This window comes from Sciurus vulgaris (assembly GCF_902686455.1).
Source record: "Sciurus vulgaris genome assembly, chromosome: 2".
Classification (NCBI taxonomy): domain Eukaryota; kingdom Metazoa; phylum Chordata; class Mammalia; order Rodentia; family Sciuridae; genus Sciurus; species Sciurus vulgaris.
In genome coordinates, this window is record NC_136462.1 from 117,772,386 (window position 1) to 117,794,908 (window position 22,523).

At 45.6% G+C, this 22,523-nt stretch overlaps 1 protein-coding gene across 2 annotated transcripts in view; it reads left to right on the forward strand.

The window, feature by feature from the left end:
* The window catches only part of THSD4 (thrombospondin type 1 domain containing 4), a 590,989-nt gene that overhangs the window by 81,489 nt on the left and 486,977 nt on the right, over positions 1-22,523 (forward strand). For both annotated transcript variants that reach the window (XM_079122620.1, XM_079122621.1), the window contains exon 4: positions 20,221-20,582. In XM_079122620.1, the coding sequence (XP_078978746.1) occupies positions 20,221-20,582 (362 nt within the window). The remainder of the gene's footprint in view (positions 1-20,220; positions 20,583-22,523) is intronic.

Sequence of the window (22,523 nt, forward strand, 5' to 3'; positions counted from 1 at the left end):
TCTGTGCAAGGCATCTCCTTAATCCATTGTAAAAGGTAGAAAAGCAGTAATGTTTGTGAATGAACTTAATAGAACTTGGTCCATGGGAGGCGCTAAGAAATGTGAAAATCCATAGGGATGTTTGCAAAGATACAGTTTTCTAGCCCCAAACATAAAAATACAACTGAGCAATACTTAGTTTAACAAAGGATAAGCTTTATACGGGGATCCAGGTGGTTTGGGAAGGTAGAATTGGGAAGAGTTCGACAGATGGAGGCAGGCAGGGAGGACATTTATTTTTTCTACTAGAGGGGTGGTAGGTTTGGGTGACTATTCCCCAAAGGCCCATGTGTTAAAAGCTTGGTTTTCAGAGTGGCATTATTGGAAGGTTGTGGAACATTTAGGAGATGGAGCCCTAAGATCAGTGGATCCTTAGATCAGTGGAGATGTGCTCTCAAAGAGGACTGTGGGACCCTAGCCCCTTCCTTGTTCTCCTCTGCCTCCTGGCTTAATAAGGTGAGTGGGTTTGCTTTGCCACGTGCCCCTGCCATTGCTATCCAGCAGCACCACCAGAGACCCAAAGCCATGGTTCCACCTGATCTTGGACTGGAACCTTCAGTCTGTGAGCTAAATAAAGCTTCTCTCTTATAAGTTAATTACCTACGTCATTATGGTGGAAGAAAGCTGACTATCACAAGGGGTCTATTGGGAACCTGGAAGTAAATGAGGTTTTCTGACAATACCACATGTACTCACCTCAGGTGTATAGAAAGACTTTGCATTTATAGGCTGGGGGTAGTGGGTGGCTAGGAACAGCCATTAACAGGTCCAGTTAGAAAGGAGGGTGGAGCCCAAATGAAGAGACCTTAGATACCAGGTTAGGCATGAAAGACTTTGTTTTCCGGACATTGGGGGCCCATTGAAGCCCTTTGAGCCAAAGGGGTGATGGTGGAATAGGAAGGTTGTTCTGGAAGTACTTGTGGGTTAGATAGGGATGGGGGAAAGATGGGTGATAGAGAGACCTGTTGCTGGTAATAATAATAACCAATGATTGAGCACCCCCTAGATGCTGGACACTGCATACATGCAGTATCTACCATAACTAATAACCCTGCAAGATGGGTACACTTGACCAGTGAGAAAGCAAGGACTTACCCATGCTGAAGAGATCACACAGTCATAAAGCTTATAAATGTCAGACCAACATTTGGACTCAAGACTTTCAAAGCTCAGGCAAAAGTAGGTGGAGCTTTTCACTGTGAACTCTGGAGCCCTAAATAGGAGAGTTATGATCAAATTGAGAGAAGAGATCAAATGGAGAAATTATTGGAGGAATCAAGATGACTTGATAACTGACCAAACTTGTGGGTGAAGGAGACTGAGGGGGGAAAATAATGTCTCTGCTTTGTAGCCTTGGATATGGACAGAGTGGCAATACTTCCACCAGGACACCAAGGGTCATAAGGAGAAGGTGATCCTGAGGGATCAGGAGAGAAGGCATTGAGATGAGTTTCAGAAATGTGGCATCACGCTGGTGGCACACACTCCAGGTGGTGATTGTCAATCATGTCATCTGTTCAAATTCTAGATAAGTTGTAGGTGTGGCAGGATCATGGGAAGGAGAAAACATGCTACATTATGGGGAGAAGCTAAAGGGAGTCACGTAAGAGATGGCAGAGGAGCAACTGTCAGAGAGGCAGGGAGAGGGCTAAGATGGCACTGCAGCGTGCGTGGCAACCAGTGGAGGGGTTGTTTCCAAGTGGGTTGTCAGAACTGCCACACATTTCAGAGAAGTCAGTGTTAGTGCTGCTGCAGGAACTTGGAAGGGCTCAGTTCAGCTCGCTGCATTCCCATTAGGTTGCTTTCACATGCCTGGCTTTGCATCTGGAGCAGAGGAGACAGAAAGACAAGTCCCTGCTCTTGAAGACCTCAGGATAACTTCAAACAGACCTGAGTTCAAATTTGGCTCTTCCACTTTGTTCAAGAGAGTCCTTCTTGGAGCTTGGGTCCTCTCCTGCAGAAAGGGCATAATAACACCTGCCTGGCTGAGTTGTCCTGGGAATCAGATGAGGCCATATGGCACTCTCTCATACCTGGAGTTTAATAGCTCGATTGGGCTTGGAACACATGTTGACCAGTAAAATAATGCAGGGCTGTTTCTGGGTCTCCCTGCCAGATTCCGGGGTGCCTGCCTCCGTGGGAGTGGCATTCTCTGTTCAGTGGCTTGGGCTGATTGGTTGTCACCTGCTTTCTGCTGCCTCATGTGGTCTTCAAGTACTACAGAGAATCTGCTATTTCTAGAACTTACGCCTTTAGTGTGCTTCCAGGCCCACAGGTTCCCACAGAGTTCTCTTTCATTTTCCTTTCCCAAGTTCAGAGACCAGACCCCCTTTCACTGGTTGGTGGTGCTCTTTCTCACTGTTCCCTGGGAAAGCACACGGTGTACTCCAAGGCAGATGAAAGGGTCCCAGACTGCTCTAAATTTAAGAGAGCAGAGTGGGCTCTGCCAGCTGGGCTCCATGCTTTATGGGCTGTGTGCACTGGCCCTTGTCCTCTGAAGCCAACAAGAAGAAGGCTATGTCCGCTGCCTGTGCTGGACCACAGGTCTCTGTGTTTATCTGCCAAAGGGTCTTGCTAAACACCTGCCACCTGTTGCTGCCTGTACTACCTCACTGGGGTCTGGGAGGTGGGGAAGTGGTAAGTTGGCCTTTGTGTTTGGTACCCTTGGAAGACTGGATTATGAGGGTGTGGGTGGACGCCACAAAGAGAAAGTCCCAGAGGATTATGTGGGTGACTTAGAAGCTGGATATGGTGAGAAAAGAGATCAAAGCAGGGGCAGGAAAAGCCACTGTGGTTGTGGCTGTGAGCCTGGCAGCTCTGCCCCCTCCCTTTGGGATCTGCCTGTGTTAAGCCAACATCCTGGACATGGAAAATTTTTTCATGTCATCCAGGAGGAACTTCAGGAGTCACCCATGCCTCCTCTGTGGAACAGTGGCCACAGTTTACCCAGATGGTTGGAGGGTATAAATTAGTGTCACTTTGGGCTTAGCAGGTGTGTTATGGGTCAGAAGGTTGCTCCAAACTAGGGTAAGGTGCTTGCTAATCTTGCACTGTCTACCTGGCCAGGTATCCCTGGCATTCAGAAATCCAAGCTGAGATGTGTTGACTGTAGGTAGAGTAATTCGACTATGCATGTGGACACACACCACCTTCCCCTGAGAGGGGTCACCCTTGTACCTTTGAATAAGCTTCACATATGACCGGTCATTACAGGGCCCTGCTCAGCAATTTCATGAATCAGAAGATTATGAGGGTGGGGGTGGACGCCACAAAGAGAAAGTCCCAGAGGATTATGTGGGTGACTTAGAAGCTGGATATGGTAGGAAAAGAGATCCCAGTTGTTCAACCAGGGTCTGAGACATCTTCGCAATTTGACTTCAGTAGTATCAAGTTTAATCAACTGGCATAAGAAGTTCTCTCATGAATAGGCTCACTGGGAATCCCCTGCTGTATTATTTTATTGGTGACTTTATTGGAAAACAGCCCACATCAGCATCTACCAGAGAAGTATGAAGAAGCAAAGTGGACCACCCAGGTGCTTTTCACGGGTGCCGCTGCACATTAGAGGCAAATTCAGGGACATAGCTCAGGGTCTCCACCTGCATTCCACATTGTCATCCCCTTTGAGCCTTTTCTGTTTGGATTTTGCTCCCTCTTATATTGTGACCCATTTCCTTCCTCCTCTCAGTTGTGATGCCGGTGCTCCAGGGACCTGGGACCTTTGCATTTCTCTCCTTCACAAGTGTCAGAACTGGGACTCTGCAGAGAAAAAGACTGAGGTGTTAGTCGTACTTCCTTTGCTTACTCTAGAGCAAGGTTTCTTGCCCTCAACATCACTGAGATGTGGATCAGATAATTGTGTGAGGGTGAGGTTGGGGGAGGGCTTTGATTGTATAGTAGCATATGTCTAGCAGGATCCTTGGCCTCCACCCATTAGATGCCAGTCGCACCCCTACCCCAGTTGTGACCACTGTCTGTCTACAGGCATTGCCTAATGTCCCCTGCTGGGCAAAATTGCCTCTGGCTGAGAACTTTGACTCTAGAAGCCACAGCAGCTGTAGATATTCTAGAAGCCTTTAGAACTGTCCCCAGGATTCTCCTTCAGTTGGGAGTTTCAGAGGCAACTCCTGCTGGGGGTGCTGGAGGGCATTTTCCAGAGCTCCCTTCACATTCCTGAGTCCAGAGGCTTCGCTTTCATTCCTGTGGCTGTTCTTTCAGCCAGAAGCCTGTCCCTCCAGCCAGAAGCCTGTCCCTCCTCACATGAGTCTGTTGCTAACTATGTCCCTATTGTCCCAAACAGGCTGGTCTGCAGCTTCTCTGACTTGCTTGTCAGTTGACTGGGGGGAGGGGTGGTGGGCAGAGCCTTGGAATCCTGGGCTGCTGGCGTGGCTTGGCTTCCCATCGGCTGTGGGACTCACTCAGAGCACTTCTTGTGTCATGTTAGCGCTAAATTTTTGTTATGAGAGTTTTACATGATCAGGTGGTATGATGACCAGGGACCCCAAAATGCCTGAATCCTGACTGGGAGAGAGACTCCAATAACCGCAGCAGTTGGGAAACAAAGTATGCTGTGTTTTGCTCTAAAACATCATGTTCTGGAGAGTTCTTATGGTCCACATCAAGTGATCAAAGTCATAGTTCCAAATAGAGAAAAGTGTGTTTGAGAGTTTTATACTTGGATAACAAAATAGTTTTGTACGAATTTAGTTAATAAAATGTTTCTAAAGGACACAAAGTATATTTTGGTAAAAACTATAGGCTATTGTCATCATAATCCATTTTTATAATCAATAAAGCACAAAATTGAAATGCAGTGGTGTGGGGGAGCTTAAAACAAAAACACAGTGCTGTTCCATCCACAGCCACCAGGGACCACAAAGGCACACGATGCCACACCCATGGCCAGTCCCACAGCTCTGGAACTCAGGGGAGCAGCCACTCCACCTGGACTCCAGATTGGCTTCCCAATGGAATAACTTCGTGACCAATATCTGTGTAATGGTGGCCATGTTTGCTCTGAATCTTTCTTATGATATCCAATTCACAGTATGAAGACTTGTATGTTGAATGAAATACCTGGAAACACTTCATCTGGGTCTGTGCCTAATGACTCCCAGTGCAGAGCCCCGTAGAATTTCAAGTGTAATATATAGCTTGGACTTGAGGCCTAAATAGAGCCTTCTGTCTTCTTGAGGCCCAAAGCAATGACTAACATTCTCAGGTTGTTGTTAAAAAAAAAAAAAAAAAAGAAGAAGAAGAAGAAGAAGAAGAAGAAAGAAAGAAAGAAATGGAGGAGGACCCCATGAGGTGGGTCAGAGGATGGAGGTTTCCAAAATAGTGCCTCTGTTCACTTGGTCTTTCAGTGTCTAGAGTCCAACCAAATAGATTAGCAGCTCTCCTAAATGAGGATGCTGTGGATCTCACAGGCTCAGTGTGTGCAATAGATGACTTTGAATATGTACTAATGTGGGTTTCTTATTGTTAAACACTCTGGGTCTCCTTGGATTTCAGCTAGAAAATCCAAACTTAGCTGCCATTTGCCCCCATCAGGCTGCCCGGAACATGGAGAGTCGGCTTGCCTATTCGGTACTTCCAAGGGCACCTTTGGTCTCCCATGTAATTGACTCTGAGTATTGGAAATAGCTGTGGTTTTTAATACACTGATATTTCCTCTTCAGGGACTCTGGCCCCTAGTCTAGTTTCAGCAACTGCTAGCTCTGTCCCAAGACATGGGTTTTGTTTCTTCCTTGTCTAATGGAGAGAGTGTTTGCATTTGCTCAGAGTTTTTAATGGGCTGTAAGCTTTTGGCTCTGAGTGGGATTCTTGATTCTGAGCCAGGGAGACTTGAAATGTTTGGGGAAGCCTATGAGAGCTGCTGAGAGGGCTCCTTCCTGCTATACACACGGTCCAGAGTGGGAACAACATGGGCAGAGTGGTAAAACGAGCCTGCCTTGGTGGGACAGGCACGGCTGGAGTACTAGGTTCCCTGCCTGAGCAAGCGATCCGGGCTGGGTAACCTTTTCTGTGGGTATGTGGAGCCAGCAGTCTCAGATCAAGCCAGGCTGTTAAGAGGGGCCCTTCTTCTCTTTCCAGAAATAGTGGTGGGAGCTCCCAATTTGGCTGCTGCTGCTGGTCTGGACCATAGAGGTTCTTGAGTTGGAAATAATTTCCAGAGATTTTCTCTTTCAGGCAAAGACCACACCCAAGCCATCCCAGAAAGACAGATCTGCTTTATTTTGAACTGCTTTGGGAAAGAGACTTTGTAACCACTCTTGGAATCACAGTCTATTTTTAATGGTCTCTGCTTTTGCCTATTCACCCAGGCCCCTTACCTGAAGCCTGTCACCTTTCTCTGTAGAACTACCTCTCATGGTCTCGAAAATCATTGTTGAGGGTGGTCATCCATTGGCTCCTTGTCCTTTTTGCTAAATCATTTCAACCTCAGTGCTCTTGGGTGCTGACCAGTACAGTACAGGGCTTTTCAAATCCCTCCACCAAAATGCCCCCCACAGGAGTGTGGTTGTGGGCACGTGGACTCACATGTGTACACGTATAGCCTGTAGGTAGCCCAAAGTGTTTTCCTGAGGTCTCAAAGCTCTCTTGAAGTCCACTGTTTTATTTATTTATGTATTTTGATACTAAGGATTGAACCCAGGGGCTCTTGACCACTGAGTCATATCTTCAACACTTTTTATTCATTTAATTTTGAGACAAGGCTTCCCTAAGCTGTTGAAACTGACTTTGAACTTGCAATCCTCCTGCCTCAGCCTCCCAAGCCACTGGAATTATAGGTGTACATCGCCACACTCAGCTTTACTGTTTTATTTAAACATTAATCAGAGCATGACATTCTGTCTCAAAATATAATGGGTTGTTTTAATTTACTTAACATTAGGGAAAAATTAAACCCTTTCCTACCTTTAAAAAAAAAAAAACTTGAAGGAATCGATAGTGTGGGAGATGGCACATGATTTCTTCCAGAATATCTGGTGTCTCCTGGCAGTGCCAGTTAGAAAAGTCCAGACCCTGGACACCTCATGGCTTCTGCAACAGGGAGATTGGGTTGGAATTTTGTGTGGTTTCCTAACAGCCTAACCTTAGGCAGATTACATCAGCTTCTTGGCCATAACAGAGGCAGAATTTTCCTACCTGGCAGGGTGTAGCCACTCAACAACCATAAAGCACCTATTATGTGCCAGGCTCTGTTACAGGGGCTGGGGCCTAAGATACAAAAGGTCTCTACACACAGTGAGGCATCAGTATTCCAGAGAGGTGGAAAAGACAATAAACAAATGAGAACATTTCACGCTGTAATAATTACTGTGAGAAAGTCGAAACACAGCAATGTGATTCTGTAGGTATGTGTTTGCACACACGTACCACATGCACTCACTACTCTTGATGTTGTGGCCAGGGGAGGCCTCTATAAGGGGGCGACATTTGAATCAAAGTCTGATGGACAAGAGGGAGCCAACTTTGAGGATTAAATGAAGTAAGTTAGTAAAGTACATGGCACATAGTAGACGTTCAGTAGACATTGACTGCCTCTTTCCTCAAGAATAAAATAAATATTATTTAAATACAGGAAAACAGATTTTATGGCTTGTTAGATGTGATTGGAAAGATCTCAGAAGCTTAACCAGGGAATCCAACTGGATTTTGGAAATGGTACAGCTGGAAAATTTGTTTGAATCCCAAATTATTGCACCTCTTTTAAGGATGGCTGCTCAACGGTACTCCTGACCTTCCTAATAGCATTTTCCCTGATAATCAGCATCTTTTGCTTTGTTGGAGAGGTCCTGATTTTCCGTCCGCCTATTGCAGCAGCCTGCTTCCAACAGAGCATGTAAATAGTGTCTTCACTGCCTTAATCAAATATTACCAGGTTGGTGTTGTAACCTGTTAGATGTAGGGGAAGAACTGACATAATTATTCTCTTTTTAAAGAGGCATTGCATTTTGCAAGACATGGCATTGCCCAAAACATGTCAGCTCCTTTCATAAAACATTTATAAAGGTATACATTTAAAAAGTATATAAAGCATTTTTGTACTTTCCAAAAACAATTTATAATTTTCTTTCATTTATGAATAATAGCTAAACTCTAAACTAACAATGCTATGGAACTTTATCTTTTACAAAATTCTTTCGTACCCAGTATTTAGGTTTAACAGAAGCCTTGACAGTTAAGCAGTATGGGGCAGTGAGAGGAATCTGAGCTTTGGAATCAGCCAAAGCTGAGTTCAAATCCTACCTCTGAGCCTCATCTGTGATTAAGACAGTGTTTTATAAGTTAAGGACCCATAGCCCCTTGAGTCTTGGGTAGATTCTTAGTAGTCTACAGCTTAGATTTTTTTAAAGTCTATTTTGGTAATAACTTGAAAATATTCATAAAAAATCCATTCCAGATAGTCTAAATGATAATTTATTAACTGAATGCTTCCTTTCAGTGAGAATAGGTTTTAAAGGCTTGCAATTCATACAAAGGTGTAGAAGTGAGATACCACATGGGGTATCAGTCTCTAAGACTGTCCTGTAGTGGTCAGAGCCAGGCCCGCTTTGCAGTTGTATTGCCTGGGTCTTGTCTTTCGTGGCCTTGTTTACAATAACTTATTAGCAGTAAGTGTAACAGTTAGCAGTAGTTACATTTTTTTCATTAAGCATCATTTTAAAATGTATCAACCTCATAGATCGACCTTCCCAAAAATCTAACTAAATAAATAAATAAATGGACTGGCGGTGTGAAGCAAATTCATTTTTCCAAAGGAAAAAAATTCAAATGATGTCTGTCATACTCAAGCTCAGAAGAATCTAGTCAACCAGGGAAACCTAAAAGATTTAAATATATCCTCTAGTCACACCTAACAATATTGACATAATTTCATTAACCATCCAAATCCATTAAGTTAATATTGTTAATTGGAATTTTATTGGTTTTTAATTTTGTATTTGTTCCATTTGTAAATTGTTTTTAGTTTGTAATTCACTAGAAGCAATAAGCCTAAGAAATTTATGCCTGCTTTTTGTCTCACAGCTTCAGGTGTGAGACACAAACACAGAAATTATAGTGGAACATAGTGAAGTGTGCTCGAAATGCTGTGGACAGCTAAAGGAGAGAGCAGCTGTTCCCACCTGGGGAGTTGGGCTACTCTGCAAGGAGGGTGTAAAATCCAACCTTTGGGGAGTCTTAAAAGATAAGTAGGAATCCATCAGGCCAAAGAGTGAAGGACCTGGATAACTGCATTCAGTCCTGGAGGCAGAGGGCAGCTCAGGTCAACCAACATGGAACTTGGTTGGTGTGATTTTTAAGAATTTAATTCTTGAAGTGGGGGATGGGTAAATGTCAGGTAAAAGCAAACAGGAGTGAGGACTTAACCAAGCCATGGACTGTCGGGATGCAGAAAAGGGGACAGTGAGGTAGAACTGGCAGCATTTTGTGTCCAGTTTGGGGGACGGTTGGAAGAAGGGACACATCTGCAAAGGTCTGAAGATGGAGAGTGTTCAGGTCTTGGTTAGGTGACATAATGAACATGAAAATCCCATAGGTTGTCTTGGTGTCTATGTCTCATTGGTGGTTGGAAATGGAAGTCTGGTGTCTGGGAGAGAATTTGGGGCTACTTGTTAATAGGGAGACTTGAGCATGAAGATCATTGCTGATGCTACAGTGTTTTCCCAGAAAGAAGGTTTGGATGAGAAATGACCAAGAATGGAACCCCAACATTTGAGGGGCAGATAGAGGAGGAGAAGCCAGCAAAGAGACAGCCTAGAGGTTAGGAGGAGAACCAGGACAGTGTGGTATCCTGGAAGTCAAAGGGAAAGACAGTTTTATCAAACAGGGGAGAGCCAGGGAGCAAATACTGAGTGATGTGGCTTAAAGAGAGGATTGTCATTTGGATTATCAGCTTCCTGTCATTTAGACACATGGAGCATGGAGAACATTGGAGGTGTCATAGATCATCAGCCAAGTAGCTGAGCAGCCATGGCATGTGCTGCTATAGAGAAGGGAGGTGCTTGACCTTGCACAAACAGATGGGTAGAAGGACAAAGAGGGTGGTTGGTAAATGTGTCATCCATCCATCCGGCCATCCAGTATTTCCTGAGGGCCTGCCAGGTGACAGACTGTGGATAGGATCCTATTAGAGAAAGTGTATGAACACAAAGATAAAATAAGTCATAATCTCTGCCCTGGGGAGCTCAGTGCTGTTGGGGAGACAGTTGTGTTCAAGGATAATTACGGTGCAGGCGGTAAGTGCTATGGAAAAGGATGTGCGCCATGGCCCGGGGAACAGGAGCGAGACCATCAGATGTGGGTGGGAAAGGTCTGCTCACAGGCAGAGAAGAGTGAGCATCTGAACTGAAAGAACAGCCAGGGTGGAGAGGAGAAGGGGCATGCCCTACTTCCCCCCTGTTGTGGGTGTGAATGTGACTGGGGCAGCAGTAGAGTTGAAGCAGGGAGGGAAGGCTGAGATCACATTATGAGAGGTTTAGAATTCTATGGCAAATACATTTGGAGCTCAACCTTTGGAGAGTGAAAACCTGAGACATTGGTAAGCAAGAGAGTAACATAGTAGGGCTGTTTTCCAGAAAATAGCTTTGTTGGCACAGGGAGACCAGAGGAGGCAAGGGAGACTCAGAGGCAGGAAATCCAAGGAGGGTTCCACCTCAATCCACTTGCAGCCTCACTCATTTGGCAAGTGTTTATTGAGCACCTACTCTGTGCTCTGCTCCACTGTGGATGCTGACAAGTTCCAGAAAAAATGCTTTCCATTTGTCTTCCTTATGGGAGCCTAGTGATCCCTGTGGTTTTCTGGAGAGTGCTGAATAGTGATGCAGATGGCCAAATTCCCAGGCTGAATTTTCGGCTGGAAGGTTGCTGTTCCCCAAATCAGCCTCTGGGTCCAGAAGCCAGCACTCTTTATTTTGTGCATTACACATTATTTTGACTGTCCTGGTTGGCTTGGGTTGCAAATAGGCAATTGCTGTTGAGAGCATGAGGCCAAATGGGCTAGCCACTGCACAAAAGAGCACACCCAGGCATTGCACAGAAACATCTGCTTCTGTTTCCCAAGTAACTGCACAGCAACACAGTACCCAGGCACATGCTCTGTGTTATTTTCTAGTTATAACTGAGGATGATTTCCATGTGGCTGGTGATGAAAGAGGTCAATTTCAGAAGGGGGGAGTGTTTCCGATTATGGAGATCATATTCAAATATTGACCTCACTGCATCGTTTTGACTTTGAATTTTGTGAAACTGCATCCAGGCTTCCTTTGCACCGTGTTTAGGAGAGATCTGTGTTGGAGCCTGTTTGCTGGTGAGGGAGTCCTGGGCACAACCTGGGATTGCCTCTTTCTTGAGATATTATAAGCAAATCAATAAGTGGCAAGGAATGCAGGAGTTCTTCCAGGAAAAATCAAAGCCCATTAGTCCTGGAAGGGACCTCAGCGTCCATCAGTCTAACCGGCTCATTTTACTGATGTGGATTCTGAGGTTCACAGCCACAGGCTGACTGGCCCCAAATCACAAAGTGAATAAGAACAGTCCTGGGACCAGAAGACAGGGTCCAGTCCAGAGTTTCCCACGAGTGTGTCCTTCCCTCTTTCATCTTTCTGCATTTCCTGCTTGTTGCTGTGTCTCTTTTCTTAGAGGTATGTTTCACATGGAAACTGCTCAGTGTAGACACACCATGTTAGGCAGGTGTCATTTCATGAATGTTTTCCTGTCTCACATGATAGAATCTGAATTGGCCTCAACTTGAATGGCAGAAGCAGGAGAGGTAGGTCCCAAAGCAGGGAACTTGAAGGCAGTAAAACAATGTGGTTAGAGCATTTGGGGGTGAAGGAAGTATCAGCCCACAGTGGAGCCCAAAGACGGAAGGGTGAGCCCAGTGATTCTCACACCAGAGGATTCATTCAAAGCATAGGGGTTTCTTTGAAAATGCGTATTCCTGGGCCCTGTCCCAGAGGTTCTTATCTATTAGGTTTGGTGTGGGAATCAGAAATCCGCATGCCTCAGTATTCGTGAGGTGATTGTGTTGTAAATTTCCTTGGGGATCATGCCCTGAGAAACACAGCATGGGACTAGGAGACCCAGTGGACCAGGGTGTGTTGATGTTGCTCTCCATGTTTGGTTTACAGTATGTATCTGGGGGCTCTCTGGTATGCGTATGGAGTAACGCATACATGACCAAGCCTGGCAGAGTTTATATATCTGAGATCATTGACAATAATGATTCTCCAACTGGAAGGACAAAGGGGATTTCAGAATATGGTGGACAGACCTGGAATTTGCGGGGCACACAAACCAGCCTGCTTGCTGGTTCATGGTGGGTGCATGTCATTCACTCCAGTGGTGTTTCCTCTGTGTGGCTCATACCTTTCTCTTTCCTCATTTCTTTCTCTTCCTTGACTCCATTTGCTTCTCCTCCTTTGTTTGGATTTTATGCAAATGCATTTTTAATGGTTTCTGAAATGCATTTATAGAACTCACTTATATGAGCAATTACCACTGGGGGGGATTCTGACCCAATAGTCAAGGCTGGGTGTGCTTTACTCCGGTCTTCCATCTCTGAGGTTCTTGAGATTTGGGGCCTTTTACAGTGTGTTATGTCAAGATAGGTGCCAAGTTGTGACACTGAATCCTGATCTCAGAGAAAACCATAGCAGGGTCCTTGATTTAGATCTGGTTTGCCTGGGTAGCCCCTGTGGAGAAGCACTTCCTCCCTGGGCTCCTGTATAGGGTCCCAGGAAACACATATCCTAGCTGAGCTGCCGAAAGTGATTCTGCTTTCATTTGTTCTCAACTTGCCAGAACTTTGCTTTCCCGACTCAAACTCCAAGGTGTATTTTGGTAACGCTTGCTTTCGGGTGTTGACTTGGTTATGTGGCTAAAACCAAATCTACTTTTTCCAGTCTCTTCCAGAAGGAGACTTGAGAACGTCAGACTTTGCACGTGACTCGTTTTCTATGAAGAACAGATGGCAGGTTTAATTTCGTAGAAAGAGAATTAGAAACCAGTGAAATCTTACATGATTTCACATTAGTACCGAAACCAAATACATTGAAACATTAGTGCTGCGCCTAGCCATGGGCTTACTGGTGGGGACCAGGAATTTCTGGGGCTCTCTGGGACTAGGACTACCATCCACTCTTGGTTTACTCTGTGCCTCCTGCCCCCCACAATCTGTTCTGAATCTTTCTCCCTTTAATCTACTTATTTTTATTTATTGAGCAGGCAGTATTATAACCATGACTGAAATTTTTTAAATTACAAGAAAACTTACCCTGGGCTCAGCTTCAGTAACAGATCAGATGTTTTCATTTTTCCAGGTCCCCTTCCAGGCTTTGTTCATGGGCTCACAGAATCTTTACATTAGTATAATCATGGTATAGTTTCAAGTTTGCATTTGGCATTTTTAAACTTAATATTGTATAACTGGACTTTTCCTATATTGCACTGTGTATTGTTCATGATCACGATGTTTTGTTGAGTAAACAGGCCCCAATTTATTTGACCATCTTTGTATTTAATCCCTTGTATTCATCCCTTTTAAAAAGGCTGTAAAACTCTGCCACAGTAGCTCTGATGGTTCCTCCTGCTCTGGTCCAAGCTTACCTGCTGCCTGTCTTGGGAACCTCTGACTGGTCCCCAGTGTTTTTCACAGTCTTAGTTTTCTGGTCACTCTGGCTCTGGTCAACTATTGTCTCCATACATCTCCTCCAGCCCTGGACTTTCTTAATCCCAAGCTTTCTGCCAAATACAGACCAACCTTTTCCAGATTCTGGTCATCCTGATAACTGCTTTCTCTTCTCCAAGTCCTGTGCCAAAGCTAGACCCAGCTCATTTCCTGTTTTATATGTATAATATTTGCAATCATTTAGATGTCATTTAGCATTCTACACAGCAAGCAACATAAACCAACAAAAGCAACGGTGAATTTATTTCAACAAGTCTCGTAAGCAGGTGGGAAGTGAGCAAACCAGAGAGTAGCAGCCCAGAGATGGTCTCAGCATAAATGGTGGGATCAGGGGAGCTGCTGCTGGAGCAAAGGACCCGAAGCCACTGGTCTCTTGGTCACTCTGCTGGAGACACAAATTCCAGGGAGAAAGTATCTCATTGTCCTACCTTGCCCAACTTGGCTTTAGCTGGCAGGGCCCCAGAATGCATTTAAACACCCAGTGCAGAGAGGTGATTTCCTGAGGGCCCAAGGGCTGCCCTCCATCACATCTTCCCAAGGATATATATTTACTCAAATGTCCCTGCCTAGCATTAACCAACACTATCATAGAGCTGATCCCAAAGTGTTTTCAGTTACAGCATCTGTCTCCAAAGCACAAATCTTTGGGGGATACTAGTTTCCCCTAACACTGCACAGTCCAAGCTGAGTTAAATGGAAATGTGTCTGCCCTCCTTCTCTTAATGTCATCCCTTCCCCCTTCCCCTGGCTCCCTGGCTCATGCCCTGTAGTGACTATTTAGAGAGGCGCCATAATGCCAAGCAATCTTCTTTAAAAGAGGAAGGTGGTATCAGATGCTTTGGAGGATTTTATCCAAAATACCTGTCTCCCTTGACTCTGGCCTCACCCCAGATAGGGCACATTGTACTCTCTAAGAAAAGGATACCTGCATGGTATGTCTACTTTGAATAAGTCCCTCTTTCAATTCTATAATCTTACTCCTATATTCACCCTATCCCTGGCCTTGAAAACCTCCAATGGATCGGAGAGGACACCAATTGGTTCCAGGGTTGGATCTGCTTCTTGCACATTATAAAATTTATGACTGGTTGTGTATTCTTCCAAGAAAGGGACAAAATGGAGGTTTTTCTGTGTCTCTTCTGGTGAAGTGTCATGTTAGATGCCCTACTTATTCATTCCATTCCATCTACCCAAGAACACTGACAGAGTTGTATTGTTTGGTCTCTTCAAACCCTACACTTCATCCCCTGGACCACACTGCCAGCCGCTCTGATCTGCCATGACCACATCTGCAAAATGGAAATAACCCTTGAAGTGAATCTTGTGAGTGTCAGGCCAGGGTTTGAGTTAAAGCACTTCAGGCAGAGGAAGCTCTTGCCCATCCTTGTTGCCTCTTCTCTCTGTGACCCTCCCATTTGTCTCTCCCCTTCTTTCCTTGGAGGCTCATTCCCCTTTTTGTAGAAGGATGAGGCCATCCAATGTGAACTTCATAATCCACTCTGTTCCTTGCACCTGCATGTTTTCCATGATGGAAGATGTTTCATTTCTTTTCTAGTCGTTTTTTTTCTTTTTTTTTTTTTTTTAATCACTTAAGTAACTTTACCCTAAATTTCCTTAGGCCCACTGGTCTATGGGTATGAGATCATTTAAAAGCAATCACTCTTTGCATGGGTGTGACTCCTAAGATCACTTCAGACACTGCTGGAACTCTACACAGGAGGTGTCCTGGTATCCGGGTGGGAAGTTTGCAAACTTTGCAATTTGTCCTCTGATTTTCATTTCTGCAGGGAGGAGGATGGTAACTTCTTCATGTAGCTATTATAAGGTCAAATTAGATAATACATTTTTTTTTTTAATCAGCCCTTGTATTAGTTGGTTTGGGCTACCATAATAAAACACCTCAGACTGGGGGGCTTAAACAATAGGAATTTATTTCTTATAGTTCCAGAGGCTGAAAAGTCCAAGATCAAGGTGTTGGCTGATTCAGCTTCCCAGTGAGGCTCTCTTCCTGGCTTGCAGGGGGCTGCTTTCTCCCTGTGCCCTTACATGGCAGTAAGGGAGAGAGAAACAGAGGCAGAGGCAGGTAGATGGGGAGAAGAACAGCGAGAGGGAGCAGCAGTGAGGGATCACCTGTTCTCTCTTCCTTTCCTAAGAGGTATCCTAATCCCATCGTGGGGCCACTCTATGGACTCATCTAAATTTCAAAGGCCCCAATTCCAAATACCATCATCCTGAAGGTCAGGGCTTCACCTAGGAATTTAGGGGACATACATATGTTTACCTCACTATGCCTCTGAATCACATGTCACACCCTTCTTGCCATCGCCACGGGTTGTCCTTTTCTTTGTTGTAACTCTTTACAAATGAAGGAATCCAGCAGTTCAGGGCGCACTTTAGAAGCACATTGGGTTTTCTGTCCCAGTCCCTACCTGCCACATGGGGAAGGGCAGCATGCTGCAGGTGACAAAGCTTTGAGTGTCAATTATTTGGTTGTCTCATTGTGATTTTGTTCTTTGCTTTTTGTGTTTGTCACTGACTAGCAGAAATTCTCTTAGTCCTAATTTTCAGAATATTATTTATCTCAAAGTACTCGAAAGATTCCCCACCTTGCACCTGACCTCACAGAAAACTTACTGTCGGCAAAGAGGAAGGGCTGGGAAGGGGGGGAGGCAGTGAGGAGGATCAACGAGACTAGGTGGCTAACTTCCCAGCCTTCCTCCCCATAGTCTTCTTTGATTTGGTCTTCCTGTCCTTCCTGTCCTTCCTTCCTTCCTTCCTTCCTTCCTTCCTTCCTTCCTTCCTTCCTTCCTTCCTTCCTTCCTTCCTTCCTTCCTTTCTTCCTTCCTTCCTTCCCTCCCTCCCTCCCTCCCTCCCTTTCTCTGTTTCGTTCCTTCCTTCTTTCTGTTTTTCTGTCTTTTCCCCCTTTCTTTCTGGCTATGTACTATAAAAACGCAGCGCTGGAGCATGTGGCTGGAGTCCTACCATGGGGACTCAGATGGAATTTCTAGTCACTCACCATAACTCAACTATAAATGAGAGACTTTTCATGAATAGAACAGGATGGAATGCGGTTTCATGTTTTCTTCCCCCAGGGACCCTGCCCAATTTGGCAATAGGAAACTAAATTAAGGGTAGGATTAGTTCTCGGAAGTGGATTTTTAGTATAGCTGCATGTCTAATCCAAATATTACAGACATTGTCTTAGTTATCTGCGTTACTCAGGGATCAGGAGGTGGTGGATAACTGAAATCCCCAAATGGGCCCGAAACCTATTTCTGCCTTTGTTCGTTTATCCCAGTTATCCTTCCACTAGAACAACTATAGAAGTGGATTTATTCCTACTCATTTTGCCCTTCTGTTTTCCAACAACAACACAGGCAGGGGTGCAACGTGATGCAGGAGGAAAAAAAGAAACAAACTGAAGCACCAGAACAGGAGTTAGGAGACCTCAGTTTTAGTCCTGAAGGTGCTTCTCACTGTGACCTCGACAGCCAGGCTGCCACTCAGGCCCTCTGTTTCTGCTCTGTAAAAGGAACAGAATAATACCAACTTCCTAGGGTGGCTGAGTGGGGCATTGAGGGGCTCTGGAAAGTGTGACCCGGTCCTACTGCTGCCTCCTCCACAGAGTCTGGCCATCCACATGTGCCTGTGCCTACGCCTGGTGCCCCACATGGAGGAGGTTCCTGACCAATGCTGGTACATTTTCCTTCCTTGACCCAAATGTCCAACACTATTATTTTAACAAAGTACCACAAACTTGATGGCTTAATACAGCAGAAACATATTTCCTCCCAATTCTGGAGGCCAGACATTCAAAATCAACACGTCACCAGAACTTGAGTTCTTTCCAGAACTCCTGGGAGGAGCACTCCTTCCGTGCCTCTCCAGCATCTGGTGGCTCTAGGCGTTCCTTGGTTCCTGGCTGCATCACTCCATCTGTTGCAGCAGGTACACTCTCGGCCCCTCCGAGTCTGTCTTCTCTTCCGTGCCTCATAAGGACACATCCACTGCATTTGGGGCCCACCAGATAATCTAGGATGATCTCATCTTGAGGTCCTTAACTGAATTACACTTGTAATGACCCTTTTCCCAAATATGGGTCTAGGGTTAAGCATGCAGAACGATCTTTGGAAAGATCAACCCACTAAATACACTTTAGGTGTGACTTTATAGATCCAGACCTGCCCGTTGAGGCACATTTTTTCCTAACCACCTCAGTAAATCTACTCCCAGTTTAATATTATAAATCAGGATGTGGCAGGGAGGAGAAGAAAGAGCAATGCTTATTTTTGTTTGTTTTTCTCTGTATTATAAGCAGGCAGAGAATCTTCTGTCATGGGCGCCCAGCTCAGCAGGCATGGGCTGAGTGTGCACCCCGCCTGATACTTGCACCGCAGCCCTCCAATCACTGCTCCCAGCAGTCACCCAGGACTCTCACGTCCATCTTGTTCTTGCTCTGACTCCATCTCCAGTTGGCCCACCCCATGTCCTCTGTAACCTCCCTTGGCTCTCTGAAAGTAGCTCCCATGAACTGACTGGTGGATGCTGGCTGTGGACTGTGACTGTCTTCAGTGTGGCCAGGCTGGGGCTCCTGATCCCCTGGTTGGATGCTTGTTTGCTCCTTGGGCTCTCTGGGTTCCTCACCCATCCAGCCCTACTTATTCCTTGAACCCTCAGGAACCCAACTTAAGCTACAAAGATTATCCAGAGTCCACTCTGTGCACTGGAACAGAGTCAAAGAAAGGTGATCTCAATTATACAAACTTCATGGCTTCATGGCTAGAGCTGAGCCCTGGCTTATACTGACCACAGTAACAGCCATGGCAGTGGTGAACACTTCCTGGCACTTACCTCAGGCACAGTGACCAGTTCCTGGAAGGTCATCACAGCTGCAGGCCTAGTACCACACTCAGTCTGGGTGTCAAGGAGTTTAGTTTCTCAGGTTTGTTCTGCACAAAGAGAAAGATAATCCCTGGGCTGTCTTGCTTTCAGGGGTTCACTGTGGGGACAGAAGAGCATACTGTGCAAGTCTGTGAGTTCTTGGGCCAATCAGAGCTGCCCAAAGCCAAGATTGTTAAAAAAAAAAAAAAAAAAAAAAAAATCCAAGATAATCTGTGGGCATTTTGCACTGCAGCTATAAGCCCATGGTTTTCACTGAAAATCCCACATTGTAAGAAAAGTCATGAAGTTGCTCAGCATTCCAAGGGCAGAGAGGACATTCCAGAAGGGCAGTAGCAACTGTCTGCTGAGGAGAGAGCAAGAAGTACCAGAAAGTGCAATCACTGAGAGCAGAAGGGTACATCCGAGTCCAGACTCTACTGCAGCAAGTTGTCTGGGGCAGGTCACATGATGTCTCGGAACCTGTTTCCCTTCTGGAAGGTGGTGAGGGTTGTTTTGAGGATTCAGAGATGACATATGTCATTTGGCATCAAGTAGGTGCCTGAATAGCCATAGCTATGATGATCACTCCTGTGTCCTCTCTGAGGCTTTCTCAGCCCCCCTGCTGTGCCACTCCAGCCAGGGAAGCCAGGCCCTCCCAGGAGCCTCTGCCTCACCACCTTTGTGCCCTAGCTGCATAGTGCTCTGTTCTTGCTGGATCAGGGCCACCTGAATGACCCTCTTGGTCCTCAGCACCCAACTCAGCACCAGGGATATGGCTAGCTGGTGCTAGAGCACATCTGCATAACGAAGGAGCCACAGTGTAGCAGCTCTTAGTGCAGAGCCTGGCATTGTAGGTCTCTGCAAATGAACAGTTAACTGAATAAGAAGAATAATAGAAAAACACTTTGGATAGAACTTGCAAACTTTCTGTCATTTTTAATCTCTTCTTATTTGCATGAAACAGAAAAGTATCATTATGTTTACCATCAAACACTTAGGTGGTATCAAGCTCCACTATGACCTAACACATGATGACCCAACCTAAATTTTCTTATAGCCTATGAGGTAGGTACCAGTACCATCCTCCTTTCCAATGCAGTGACATCAGAGAGGCCCAGAACCTTCCCATTCATACTGTTAGAAAGTGGCACAGAGATGTGACCACAGGTAGCCTGGCTCTAGAACATGACCTCTGTTCTGCTGTCTATTACCTTTACTACAGGAAGAAACAGGGCACTCCTACCTAGCTAAAGGGAAGTCCAGTCCCTCTGGCCAGACCCAGAGGACCTGCGCTAGACGATAGGGCAGCCCACAGTTAAGAGGCAAGGGCACCACATGACACCCAAAGCCAGAACAGCAGTATGACTTTTGAGGGTCCTGGACTTCTTTGCCTTTGTGGGTCCCTTCCTCCATAAAAAAAAAAAAAAAAAAAAAATCTATTTCATGACCAAATTCACAAGATGACTACGACCCAGGCTGGATTACATTCATCCTGTTCTTCTGATTTTAAAACAGAATCCGTGCCTACTTGTGCCTAGTTGATAAACCAGCGCTGCTTAAAGCCTTACGGGTTCTAGTCTCCTAACAAACCTCTGTCTTCGCAGGTCCCACAGCGGGTAGCGACAGCTGAGGGAGCCCTGGAGGACAGCGGAGGCGCCCCGGGCATATGGGGCGCCTGGGGTCCCTGGTCCGCTTGCTCTCGCAGCTGCAGCGGCGGCGTGATGGAGCAGACGCGGCCCTGCCTGCCCAGCTCGTACCGCGCGCGAGGCGGCCCACGGCCTGGTGCAGCAGCACGCGCCTACGCAGGCCACGTCGTATCTGCAGTGCGCACGTCGGTGCCACTGCACCGGGGCCGGGAGGAGTTGCGTGTCCCGGCTGTGCCAGACGCTGGCCGCCAGGTATCAGCGGTGCTGCGCGGCAGCCGGCACCCGCAGACCCAGGGCCGCCAACCCATCGCGGAAAGAAGGTATGCACCCGCCAAAACCCACGCACCCACCTGCACTTCTCTGTCCCTGCCTTTGCCTTGAACGTTGTGCTCTGCACCACAGAAAGCAGCATTGTTTCTGCGCAGTGGGGAGGAATTCTTGGATCCACTATCTTTTGATTTATTGCAGCCTTTTAAAGGGCTAAGGCCTCTCTTACATGGAAGGGTAAGAGGGGGACAGGGCGTGGAGATACCTGGGTTCCAGTGCTGCCCAGGTGCAGGGAGGAGAAGAGATCCCTGATCGCAGGCTGTGTGGATTTGAGCTAATGATGCAAGCAGAGAAACTTCTAACCCAAGAGACAATCCATGGGCAAGTTGAAATCTTAACTCTTAACTTGGAGTCTTAACTCTTCCCAAGCTGTGGGTTTCAGGATTCTGTGAACTTCATTAGAAAGTTTCTCCAAAATATTTTGAGTGAACATAGTGCTTTAAGGATGTGTTGAATTAGGGACCTAAATATTTTTAAGTCAATAAAATATAAACTCTAGTAATGGCATAGTGGCATCAACATAGTGGTACAGCTCTAAAAAGCATAAATATGCCAAATTAGGTAGTGCCCCTGGCAAATATAGGGACTGAAAGGAGCTTATCCGTGAATGAATCAAAAGATATTTACAGATTACTTTCATTCATTCAACAGTATATTTGGGGTGTGCGAGTCCCTGATAGATTCTGAAAAAATACTAATACAGAAACAGCAACAACAAAAACAAGTAAACATGGACAAGAAGAACAAAAAGCATAAGATATCTCTCTATAATTAAGAAATGCGTAACTTGTTTGTGTAACCACTTTAATGCCCATCTGTCAGGGACTGAGCATGTCAAGTGGGCTGCCCTGATACTCTGACCATTGGGCATCAGCGTGGTTGACTAGTTTTCCCCCAAGAGCTAGATGCTGCATGACAGTTGCTCTTAGCCCAGGCTGATATGCTGCTGGCTGCCTGCAGGTAAAAAGGAGATGCAGTCCATCCACCCTCCATCTACCTGCCAGGCTCCTGACCTGGTACAGTAAGAGTTCGGAGACTGAGGACCATTTCACAGAGAAGGGTGCCTCAGATAAGTTCAGAAGGAGGAACCAACTTTGGGTAGATAGGAGTCAAGTAAAGTGTGTGCCATGGACTGGCATTGAAGAGTAAAAAGAAAGGCCAGCCAGCCCTTTCTGCATAGAAACTGGAATGTTCAACTTTGCACTCTGGGACTTTTGTTGGCTGTTCCTCCTACAACCCAAGGGCTTCGTGTGTGTTGTCTCCCTTCACCTCAAACACACCCCCAAAACATAGTTCCTCAGTTCCTCATCTGAAATGCTTATAGCCAATATGTTTTAAAATTCAGAACCATCCAAATTTGAGAGAGATAATTCATAGTATATTTCACATATGAATGGCATTCCCTCTGTGGTATTGGACAGCATCCCACAATCAAACAGTTTTATTTCAGCAGTGAAGCATAAATGTTCACACAAGTAGGATAACAAGGAGTCCATAAATAACTGCCTGAGGTCAGGGAAGGTCAAGCTTGCTGCCCAATGAGTTTTGTTACCAAACTCTCAAAATAAATGAGTAAATAAATAAATAATTTAAAAATATATATATTAAAAAAGAGACACGTGCTTGGTTTTCTAATCTCCTGATTTCAAAATTGCACAGTAATGATGGCTAGGGTTTATTGAAATGTCTGTACCTTGCCAGGCACTGTTCTTATAACTTTACACTGAAAGCTCCATGAGATAGATGCTAATATCATTTTCCTTTTAGAGGTAAGGCAATACCTCTAAAGAGAAGTACAGTAATTTGCCCCAAACCACGTTGCTAGTAGGTGAAGAGTCAGGATTTAAACCCAGGGAGTCATTTGCTCTACAGACCTGATGAAGATGTGAACCATGGTGGATCTGGAGACCTAGGAGGTTAAATGACCGAAAGCC